Source organism: Oncorhynchus kisutch, linkage group LG17, assembly GCF_002021735.2.
Source record: "Oncorhynchus kisutch isolate 150728-3 linkage group LG17, Okis_V2, whole genome shotgun sequence".
Classification (NCBI taxonomy): Eukaryota; Metazoa; Chordata; class Actinopteri; order Salmoniformes; family Salmonidae; genus Oncorhynchus; species Oncorhynchus kisutch.
The window spans coordinates 37,400,943-37,413,435 of NC_034190.2; the positions used below are offsets into that span (position 1 = coordinate 37,400,943).

The 12,493-nt window shown below is 42.6% G+C and overlaps 1 protein-coding gene across 6 annotated transcripts in view; it reads left to right on the forward strand.

Moving 5' to 3' along the window:
• Positions 1–12,493, forward strand: part of samd12 (sterile alpha motif domain containing 12) — a 117,957-nt gene that overhangs the window by 7,048 nt on the left and 98,416 nt on the right. Inside the window, exon 1 of one of the 6 annotated variants that reach the window (XM_031793766.1) lies at positions 296–865. The exons of 3 other annotated variants lie outside the window; for them this stretch is intronic. Coding sequence is in view for 2 of the 3 variants with exons in the window: in XM_020507135.2 (XP_020362724.1) it covers positions 2,054–2,114 (61 nt within the window). In the remaining variant the exon portion in view is untranslated. Of the gene's footprint in view, positions 1–295; positions 866–1,354; positions 2,115–12,493 lie in introns of those variants that run through there. 2 more of the 6 variants (XM_020507135.2, XM_020507133.2) reach the window with 2 other exon arrangements.

Genomic DNA, 12,493 nt, shown 5'->3' on the forward strand with positions numbered 1-12,493 from the left:
GCCCATCGCCTCAGTGGGCGAAAGCTGGAAGGGACGAGCGCCCTTCTCAAATGGAACAGTAATCTACACCGCTCTGTCATTTTGTCAGCATGGTGAATCATCCAGAAACATACATCTCTTTTCCGTCAAATAAAAGTTCACCTTTTCTAACTAGTTTTCATTGCGAAGGCAGATAAAGCATTTTTATAAAGCATTTTTTATCGAAATCTTACTAATAAATACATGCGTTTAAATACGTCACTTTTGTTTTAAACCGACTTCGCTCGAATGCGATCAACTTTCAGCCGGGGCAAAACACACCTACACGGACGCCTGTGCGAGATTAATCGAACCCTCAGTGATTTCATTCGTTTTTGGAATTGGGCTGACTCCTGGGCGTGATCCATGTGCCCCATTCAAAGCCAGGGTCAGCTCAAAACAAACGTGAATTATCCTCAGCTAAGTACGATTCTGTGTTTACTTTTCACATGCAAAAATGATTGCTTTTGATTTTTTTTAAATGATATGCCTTCAAAACAGATTTTATGGAAAAGAGATGTCTGTTTCTGGACGATGCACCATGCTGCCTTGTTGACAACATGGCCGAGCCACAGATTACTGTTTCATTTGAGAAGGGCACTCCTCCCTCACTGCGTTCATGTCACAGGCCATTGACCGGTGCACCTTGGCTAAGGTTAATAGAACTCCCTCAGTGATGGGTTTCTTGCACATTTGTTTCGTGAACGGTAGGCTTAATGGAGTTGCCAACAACCAGATGCATCCGGTTTTACGGGATACAGCTCATTCAACCAAGCTTCCTTTTTTTGCTGAAAACCGGAGAAGTTTTACTCTGCCCAATATCTGTCCACAAAAATAAGCCCATGAGGTGAGTCATTTCTGCATGGAGGTCAATGAGTGTCGAATTTAGTCAACAACAATTGCAATTACTAATTTGCTACATGAGGTATATTTGATTAAATAGAAGTAATGGTTCGGTTGTTACAAATGCACTGATATAAGTGGACACACATTTTGGCAATTTACCCCAAAACGACTTTATATTGGAGCGGTTCCTGTGATCAAAGAGCTAGATAGAGGACTCATCACCATTTTAAAGTAGCCAACTGGGTGGGGATTCTTATGAGTTGGGAGTAATCAGCCAATGAAGAAGAAAATGTACTTCTTTAAAATGGAGATGGGCAGCGCTGGAGATCAGTAGCGCTGCCCATGCAGTCACAGACGTTATAATAGCTCTGATACCAAGATTAGCCCTCTATCTATCTCTATGGCATGTTGTTCACATCTTGCCCTCTCATTAGCTAGAATGGTCCCTCCCTCCTGCCTTCCATCTTTGAGGACATGCATTTCTATTGTTGGAGCGGTCACTCGAATATCTTGTCACTATAATAGACTATCCTTGGTTACCTGCGCTCAAATGTGAAAGCCTGTGATTGGACGATATTGCAGTTGCCGTGCTCTATATAATTTTTGGTCTGGTCATCGGTCATCTATTCCTACAGTGCAGTTGATATGTATACCACAATGGTGTTTGCAAAGAGGGAAAGCAGGCCATTCACATGATATACAGATCAGTATTAATACGCAGGCGTCAGTCGGTATTTGAAACCCTGTGTAGCGTTGCTTCGAAAGAGGTGTGATGAAAATACTAGAGAATAGGTCTTTGTCTTCAATAATGATTTACAGTCTATGCCGGTGTGGGTAAATTTAGAGCAACCGTTTGAATAATTAGTCTAAATTTGTGACGTGCGCTGTTACCGTGCGGTGCTTGAGGTCTGCACCTGTTCACTAACATGCTGAAGCCCGTGGTGAGTGCTCCATCTGCGTAGGAAACATCACTTTTTGACATTTTAAAGCCTTTTATTTGCATTAACTAGAGAGCGCGTTATTTCTGCAGAGTATTTACAGTAAGGTCTAGTTTAGCAATTATGCCATGTAGGCAAGCGAACGGCTTTGTTCAGACCAGTGATAATAGCCTTTAGTTTCATAAGGCGACGTTGTGGGCCATCTGTGAAGAAGGCAAGACGAATAGATCGCCATAGTGTGCAGTTCCGCGATGCTCGGCCAGTCACCTCACCTTATTGGAGGTATCTTGTGGATCCAGAATCCAATGAGAGGTATGTTTGGTGGGTTCATAACCTATGGGAGTATACTTATAATGAAACCCTTCTCTGTGTCAGGTGTGACGAGAATTATTGTGGACAGGTTGCCTATCTTATGATCTTTAAGTGTTGCCATGTACTGATGCTATCACTTTTCGATCCCAAACGGTCTCCAGTAAAAATGTAACGTGTTTTGGTGTAATCAACACCTACCACCACTAATTTTAAATGCAACATTTGTTCAAGCTGAACCTTGTGATCATCATGTGTAATGTTAAGTGTGCATCATTCATGTGTTGTCCTGGGTCACCCCTGCATCTCCTGGGATTTTTAAAATTATTATGTAGGACTGGTGAGGAAAGAAGTCTGTAGCCCATATGACCAGACTGCAGACTCAGGTCTATTCAACATGTCCTTGCTCTAAATCTTGTTATACCATTTAACATTTTCTCAACGACCAACTTCACTGTGGTACACTTAGCTATATTTGCAGATAAAGTATGCCTTTATATGCAGAAATTATTTTGACGCCGCAATAATCTCTTGCTTTGCAGAGATTGTGTGTAGATATGTGAACTGCACGTCAGAGGAATTTCTAATCTCGCCCAAGGTCAGGTTTTATTCTGCTGAAGCTCTCCAAACATCCTTGTAATGCACTGGAGATTGTATTTGGATATTTTTTTTGTCTTATGCAGAATATGCAGCTTTTCCACACTTTTAATAAGGATGCCCCCATATCTAGACATTTAACTCTTACTATTACCAATACCACATAGGGCCTACGCACAGAGAGACAAAATGTACCTTGGTCCTACTCTCTAACCTGCAAGAAAGTCCTGTAATGAATAGAAATCTGTGTTGGCTGTTCTGTGATTGAGTCCTTTCTATGCTGAGTTTCAACAACCTGGATTCAGGGTTAGACAACATAGTAAACATAGATCCGGGACACTCCATTTAGTATGATATGGTATGTATTTATTTGTGTATGTCCATTATGGTTGGGCGGTATCATGATATTCATACCGTTGTAGTCTTATATCGGAATATGAGGCGGCATATTGACAGGTTGTGTTTTATATTAAAAGTCAAGTGATTTTTGTTTTGTTGCTTCAATAGAGTGATCGGGGACGTGCATCTATAGTTTTCCTTCACAGAAAATATACTGAACAAAAGTATGAACGCAACATGTAAAGTGTTGGTTTAATGAGCTGAAATTTACATATGCACAAAAAGCTTATTTCTCTAAAATGTTGTGCACAAATTTGTTTACAACCCTGTTATTATTTCTCATTTGCCAAGATTATCCATCCACCTGACAGGTGTGTCATATTAACCAGCATGGTCATTACACAGGTGTACCGTGTGCTGGGGACAATAAAATGCCACTTTAAAATGTGCAGTTCTGTCACACAACACAACGCCACAGTTGTCTCAAGTTTTGCGGGAGCCTGCAGTTGACATGCTGACTGCAGGAATCTTTACAAGAGCTGTTGCCAGAGAATTGAATGTTAATTTCTCTACCATAAGCTGCCTCCAAAGTTGTTTTAGAGAATTTGGCAGTGTGTTTCTGTCTGTAATAATGCCCTTTGTGGGGGAAAATCTCGTTCTGATTGGCTGGGCCTGGCTCCCCAGTGGGTGGGCCTGGCTCCCAAGTGGGTGGGTCTACCCCATTGCTGCCCCCCTGCCCAGTCATGTGAAATACATAGGTTATTGCCTAATTTATTTATTTTTAATTGACTGATTTCCTTATGAACTGTAACTAAGTAAAATCTTTGAAATTGTTGCGTTTTATATTTTTCCATTATGTCAAAATTGTGAGACAGCCTATGGGCAGACACCGTGCCTCCCTCATATCTTCACATACACAACCTTGATTAACGACCAGTGCTGTTACAAATGTGCTGTTCTACTTGACGGTGACTCTATGTGATGAAGCCTAACTTAATACTGCTGTGAAAACATGTAGAGGACGTCATTCTCATAAAGCTGTCTGTCATAACTGGTGTTGCTTCATGACAAGTGATACGAACAGTCGTGACATAATGTCCCGCTGCATGATCTGCTGTATGACAGTGAAAGCTTATCTTGCACATACTGACATAAGTTGTTATGACTGCTTATGTCATCTGTTGCATATTTACTTGGGACACTGTACGCGGCTTTGTGGCTGAGGGTTCCAGGGAACTGTTACAGGACATTGCTTAACACCATGCCCAAACCGGACGTCCGCCATCGTGCGTAAATTGATTTTGTCCCCCCCACACCAAACGCGATTGCGACACGCATGTTGAAATATCAAAACAAACTCTGAACCAATTATATTAATTTGAGGACAGGTCGAAAAGCATTTAACATTTATGGCAATTTCCCTAGCATGCTTGCAGTTGCTTAACCCTTGATTTAAAAACAATGTTTACCCCTTTTGTCCGAGCCTGTCCATTCCCTTCAGTCTGGCAACTCTCTGCTCAGCCTCTCTAATGTATCCTACCCCGACCCTCCTCCCTGTGCGTCCATTCAGAAGCCTAAATCAAATCCCTCAGTTCCGCCGGCCCAGAGCCCTGGCCGTCAGCGAGGCCTCTCAGCCCAGGGGAAGATGCTGGCTACACTTCCCAAGGAACCTGACAGGCTCTTTGTTGCACCTCAACACTAGCCTCTTTCACTTCGTTTACTCAGGGCTTTGTGGAAGCACCCACAGTATAGGAAGAAAACACTTTTAACAGCACCTACGTGATATATCATACTTATTAACCTCAAAGCTGTGGTTGTCAGTGATACACAAGAATATGAATGTTTTCTAGCTATTTCTTCCGTGTTCTAGTCATTCAGTAGCCGTATGTAGTACATTACAACCTCAGTAGTATCTTTGGCCATATTCTAGTCAATAAAAGCGGTTAGGATGGAAAATATATTGTGCCAGAGTCGTTATGGTTTCAAAATACCCACAAATTGTCTTCATATTCACAGAGCAGCCTATATTTTGTCAGTCACTGATTAGATGGCCTCCTATTCCTCCCACTGAGGTGGTGTAACTGCCAATTTACTGAAGTGGATTAGATGTCAATTGGAAGGCGTCCTTTTTTAACTTTTTTTACAGACTCACACTGAATTTATATACTGAGGCAGAGTCACACACAGAGCTACAGGGATGAGGTAACACAGCCTAATTTTAGACCTGATGAATATGCAATTGACGCAAGGCACTGCGAGCACGTACCTGCCGATGTCTCCCCGCTGTGTACTGTAACATCACCTCCTGTAGTTTAACTGTCTGTCAAAAGAATCAATTCACTCAGTCAACGGCATGAATTACCTTTTTAAAAAGGGGCTTTCACGCCAAATTGGTTTGGTGCATTTTTTCCGAACACTACATTTTAACCCCTTAGTTTGGTTTGTTTGCACTTTGGGGGGCGCTGTAAAAGGGTGGTCTCGGTCCGGTATATTTCGTATCATGGTGCGGGTTGCTGCAGGTGAAAAATCCAGTCCGGACCAAACACAGGAAAAGCACCAGAGTCGCGCAATATTATTGGTTGCTTGACTGCGAACATTTGATGAAACAAATACAGTATCATATCTTGATATCGCTGAAACATTCTGTGAGTAGCAGGGCATTTATGAGCGCATCCGATGCAGATTAGGGGAGATGGGGAGGCTATGCTGGGATATAGACTACTGAATATAGCCTATTCACACAGCAGTTAGAGGGGCTATCGTGCTGTTTCCTCATGCATGTTGTTGAAAGGTAATATGAAGATTGGGGACAAAAGTGATGCTAAATGATAATCTGAAATGGATTGCATGGACACATGGTTTTGTTCAGGAGTGTTTGTATGTTTGACATTTTGTCAATGTGAAACCACTCGGACCAAATGAAAGAAAATAAATCAATACAATGTAACATATAGTCGAACTCTGATTTGAACTAGAGCTCAAAAGGGTGTGAAAACGCCCTAAGAAAATACTAGGGAGGAAAAACAACTTAAAGTAGGAATGTCTTGGACATGCCAATTACCTTTTTAGAAACTCCTCTCTAAGTTAGAAATATGATTCCCATCTCGTTTTGAATAAAGGATGCGGCCAAAATGGCACCCTATTCCCTTTACAGTGCACTAGTTTTGATCTGCGCCCTGGTCAAAGGTAGTACACTATAATAGGAACAGGGTGCCATTTGGGACGCAGCATTGAGTCATGGTGCACCCTGCTGTGTACTCTGCTTTGTAACTTCGGATGACCATGAATTTTGCCGAGCCCCATTCTGATGTGTGGTTTGAAATGGCTGAAGTGAGACAATTTCAGAGTCATTGATATAAATGTGGGCACAGATGAGGGACTCGATGTCAGAGTTTTATGCATGATGGAATACCTGAGTTAGAATACACTCTGTTTACTGGGTTATAGAGATAGATAGATATCTATATCCCATTGGGGTTGTTCAGACATTACAATCCTATTACAACCAGGTAAATATGTTTGTTTTTTTAAGACGTCAGGGAAGATACCAACCATACTCTGGTTGGCATCTGGGCACATAACCAGCAGTCTTTGTAGGTCTTTTTAGCGATTAGATAATCTGACCATGTAGTCTGACGTCATAAGGATGCCGTTGGAACCTGTTTTGGTTTCTGGCAAATGTGGCTTCTTGAGATTCACCTAACACGGTGTTACGCCCTGACCTCGGAGAGCCTTTTTATTTCTCTATTTGGTTAGGTCGGAGTCTGATTTCGGTGGGCATTCTAGTTATTCTATTTCTTTGTTGGCTGGTGGTTCCCAATCAGAGGCAGCTGTCGATCGTTGTCTCTGATTGGGGATCATACTTAGGCAGCCTTTTTTCCACCTTTAGTTTGTGGGATCTTGTTTTTGTGTAGTGCCTGTGAGCACTCCAGTCGTTACGTCTCGTTTGCTGTTTATTGTTTTTGTTGGTGAGTTTCATTTTAATAAACATGTGGAACTCTATGCACACTGCGCCTTGGTCTGCTCATTTCAACGATCGTGACAGAAGATCCCACCACCCACGGGACCAAGCAGTGAGCCCAGGAGGATTCTAGTTTTTCTATTTCTTTGTTGGCCGGGTATGGTTCCCAATCAGAGGCAGCTGTCTATCGTTGTCTCTGTTTATTGTTTTTGTTGGTGAGTTTCATTTTAATAAACATGTGGAACTCTATGCACACTGCTCCTTGGTCCGCTCATTTCAACGATCGTGACAGGAGGGCACTTGCCTTGCCTACTGTACTCACCATATAGAAGGATGAATGTTTTAGGGGTTGCATAAAATACCCATGAGGCTCAACATACCTCCTCATACCCATGGGTTGGACCAAGCTTTAAAATCCGCAGCTGCTGAAGTCGAAAAAGTACAGAAACCCTCAAAGCTTATTTTTCAGTCATGATTATTCTAGGCACTTAGTTTTTTTTGTTCTTTGCCGTTGTGCCTTCTGCTGAAATATTAAACACTGTCCTTATGCTCCAAATCGAGCATATATTTTTTTTTTACTCTGTTTGATGCCCAGCGCAAATACTGTAGCTTACTGCCTCAGCTACACACCCAACGGTGTGAGTTAAATGTTGTATTCGGAGAATGCATCAGTTTCTGGCTCACATCGGACAGCCTATCAGAGGCCAGCCTGGGGGCCATGGTGGAGCCGGGCAAAGTTTGAACACTTACATTTTTATATGATTTCAGGGTGAATTAGGGAGAGAATTGTGATATGTCGCAAACTTCAGTCAGTCTGAAAGTTCCCATGTGTAGCCAGGAAATGAACTTATCAAGCCTGCCGTGCCCAAACACTTCCTGTAGGCCTAGATCAGGTCTTTGGCGGTACTGTCAGGCACATGGTTAGTGGCATCAAAGGTTTGTGCGTACTCTAATACTGTATATTGTAATGTTGGAGTTTACTCATGCATCCCAAGGTTGTAGATGAACCATGTAGACCGAGTTGACCTGTGAGTCTTAATGTGCTAATAACCCATGCAGTAACAGTATTGACTCATACCTGAACTTTGCAGCAACCGAGTTGACCTGTCAAACCTGTAGTGACAAAGCTGACCCATGCATGCCAAGGCCCTGTTAGCTGCGATGTAAAGTAGCACAGTTGACCTATACATTTTGAGGCCCTGTACAAAACAGCCTATGGCAAACGAACTATGCCAGAGCATCCTGGGGTGACCAAAGTAGAGTAGCTGGTATCGGTACGAGGGTAAATCCATTTGAATTCAATCACATTTTGACAGCACCGCTTGTGATTTGAACGAAACCTTCCATCCATTTTTGCCCGTTGTAGAATTCAGAAAGTAAAATAAATAAATAAAAATACAATTTGGACCCCTGAATGCCAAAATCAAGGTGCTCAAATTTGAGCTATTTTGCAGACCCCGCCATCTGTGTCTTCATCACTGGAGAAGATGAACAGTTGCGATTGAAATAATTTCAAAGCTTACAAACAGGTTTGTCAAACTATTTGATAATTAAAAAAAAATCATTATTTTGACCTTAAATGTCCATTACCTAAAAATGCGTAAACTCTTGTTTTGTTTTTCTTCCTTCATATTCGCATCGCGTATTTTTACATCATCTGAGGTGTTGTGTTGTGCCTGCCATCGTTTGAGACACAACATTCTCTTGAGTACAGGGTTGGTGACATGTTTTGGCTTATGAGTATGTACTAAATCACAACTTTCAAATGGTACCACAAAATGGTTGGAGGTCAGAGGTCAGAGAATGTTGTCTTGAATGGGAATATGTTTTAAATTATACTGGCAATATTCCATAGGAAATCTATTGCGATAATAGAATATACACGAGCACTTTAAGTTCGAAGGTGGGTGGACAGGCGGCCATCTTTGTGGTAGTAAGCTGAAGTTAAACTGTCAATGGTGTAACCGCTAAATTGCAGTGGTCAGAAGGGATGGGTCCGTTCTATGATTGAAATGACACCCACAAATTATCGAACAGTTTGAAACCCCTGTTTTATAAGATTTTAAATTATATCGAACTCAACTGTTTATCTTTTTCAGCGATGAAGACCTGGATAACATGGTATGGTGGGGTGTGGAAAATGGGTCAACTTTGAGCTCCTTTTTCGATCTCGAATGTTTTGGCTTTCATGTCCAAAAAGTCACTTTGTGTCCAATTCTTCCATGGGCAAACATGCGTGGGAAGTTTTGTGTAAATCAAAAGGGAAAGCTGTCAGAAAGTGATTGAATTCAAATGGATTTAACCATGCATAGTTGTATATAGTAGTATCTACTTTTTGCCACAGGCTTTGTGTACGGGCCCTTTATGTGTTAGGAAAATATGTGACCAAATATGTGACAATAGTAACATATTGTATATTGTAGTAACAATATTGACTCATCTGTTTAGTGGGGTTATGTTTTTAGTATCTCCGATCAACTGAGATCACCTACTCATCCCAATGCTCTTGTGACTAAGTTGACCCATGCATGTCAATGCCCCATTGGCTGAGATGACCTATCAATGTTCAAAGCTGAGCTAGCCATGACATTATAGATAGATGACAAAGTTCCTCTCAACCCCATCCACTCACTGGCTTAGTAAGAGGCACACGAGGTGAAGATCCCCATATGGGACAATGAGCTCCTCTTTCCCTCTTCAAAAAAGTTCCAATTAGTACTTTAAGCAAGCGTGTAACAAGGATCTGACTGTGCCTTCCCCCTGCTGATAGAAAATGTGCTCTTGAAAGTCCTTAGGGTAGTCAGTTGGAGACACACACACACACACACTTACCCTTTTGGAGAGATTTAGCAGGCTTCTCTGACTGTCCTTGCTGAGACTTTTGCTTACAGTAGAAAGGGAGAATCGGTGTTGCCCTGTGTCATTTTTGTCGATGAAATTTGGGCAGTGGGCCTAGGACTGTATTAGTATTTGGATGGGCTATGAAGAGAGATGACAGAGTGAACCGCAGATGGAAGAAGTTAGACTCCATGAAAAAAAAACATTATTCAGACTTCCTCTGTCCATAAATCACAAAAGTTGTTTGCGTTCAGAGCATCTATAGAGAAGTAAAGATGATTTTTCTGCAGCTTCTGAAAAGGCTTATTTGTAGTTAGTGCCTGACGCTACTGTTAGTATTTAAAAGAGCAGCTGCAGGGCTGGCAGCAGAGCCTATGAATTGTCATTTCACTGGAGCCCAGTCAATCCCTGACTCCTCTTCAAGCCCCCGTCAGGGTGTCCCCTGTTACAAATGGGGGGAGAGAGAGAGCGCTCACCCCTGTTTCCCCTGTACGCCCTCTAGCGGATCACTAATTCACCTTTGGAAAATGTCCCGGGAGTTGGCTGCTGAGGCCCCATCTGTGCTGTACAGGGCTACAGTCAGTTGGCCTCTTTCTCCAGGCCTGGTTTCTGGGTCATGCAGTGTGTGCACAAACAATTCACTCTGCTCTACTTTGACAGCGAAGCCAGAGCGCCCGGGGACCAGCTCACACTGAGCAAACTTCACTTCTGATTATATTGGCTTCTCTTTAGATCTGTGGGTTCAAATATGACTCTGGATACCTGTAGGGAACATAAAACCTGTATTTGTAGTACAGATTGACTTTAAATAGCCTACTTGTGTTTCCACAACCTTGTTTCACCCTTCTATATTGCTATCTTCAATCCAAACGTCAATGTTGTTGATGCTGATATGGGGGCTTTATGCAGCCTGACTTAACAAATATCTGGGGGGAAAGTCTGTACTGCTCATCATTGTATAGCCTTAAGTCAAATTTGAGATCGAAGTATATGACTTAAAATCGGGGTCTATGCTCATCTCATACTTATCCTTAGCTCGCTTCTAGTACTATACACGATTCAATCACATCTGCCACGCTGATCCTCAACACCGGGGCCCCTCAGGGGTACGTGCTCAGTCCCCTCCTTTACTCTCTGTTCACCCATGACTGCATGGCCAAGCACGACTCAACATCATCACTCAACCATCATTAAGTTTGCTGATGACACAGTGGTCAGAAAACAGTGGTAGGCATGACGAACGGTGGTAGGCATGATCACTGACAACAATGAGGGAGGTCAGAGACCTGGCAGTGTGGTGCCATGATAACAACCTCTCCCTCAACGTGATCAAGACAAAGGAGATGATCGTGGACTACAGGAAAAGGAGGGCCGAGCACGCCCCCATTCTCATCGATGGGGCTGTAGTGGAGCAGGTTGAGAGCTTTAAGTCACTTGGTGTCCACATCACCAACAAACTGACAAGGTCCAAACACACCGAGACAGTTGTGAAGAGGGCACAACAATGCCTATTCCCACAGCTGCACCATCGAGAGCAACCGCCTGGTATGGCAACTGCTCGGCCTCAGACAACAAGGCACTACAGAGGGTAGTGTGTACGGCGGAGTACATGACTGGGGCCAAGCTTCCTACCATCCAGGACCTCTGTACCAGGCGGTGTCAGAGGAAGGCCCAAAAAATTATCAGACTCCAGCCACCCTCCAGCCACCCTGGACTCCCTGCACATTTACTCTGTACCAGTACCCCTTGTATATAGCCTCTGTTAGGTTCTAAATATCAGAGTAAGAACTTGACGGACACTATGACAGCTTAAACCAAGTTTATTCATCCCAAAGGATCGAACAGCTGAACAGACGATGACATGGTGCTACCAGTGGTGGTGTGTGTGTGTGTGTGTGTATATATACCCACCCCAATTTGGGGTGGAGTCTCCTCCTTCTCGCTAAACATTGCATCTTTATTGCTAGGCAGGAAGTTAAGTGATACGGGCAATAAACTGTTCCTTCTCCCTGAATGTGACGTGACCTGACCTCGACCCCCTTCGTCACTAATCCACAGCTCTCTCCCCTTATCAGTGCCTGCCACGTGATCATCTTCCCTACACTTGGCACATTCCAAGCTTAATTGCACTGATCATATACATTCCTCCTACAGATACACATTAACTGCTGGTGTAGACCCTAGACTATGGCACCCCTCATGTCTCTAGCATAACTAATGATTAATAATATTCAAAGTTTAGAAATATGAACTCGTTACTGTTATTTATTGTTGCTCTTTAATTATTTGTAAAAAAAAAATCATTTGTATTTATTTGTTCAGCTGCATTGTTGGTTAAGGGCTTGTAAGTAAGCATTTCACTAAGGTCTATTGAATACTTGTTGTATTCGGCGCATGTGACAAATAAAATTTGATTTGACAAGATTGTTGTTTGAAACTATACGATTACGACAGCGTGATATGAGTCCTTTTATACAGGTGATAAAACACAAGGACGTTGGGATGAGCTATTCCAGGGCTGGTATGTTGTAACACTCGTACGACCTTTAGGTTCATGACCAACCTTTGTCCTTCCAAAGACCATTGATACAGTACTGCCAACTGCCAAGATGGTGGTTCTATGTATTTCCATTCAGCTCTTTCTCTC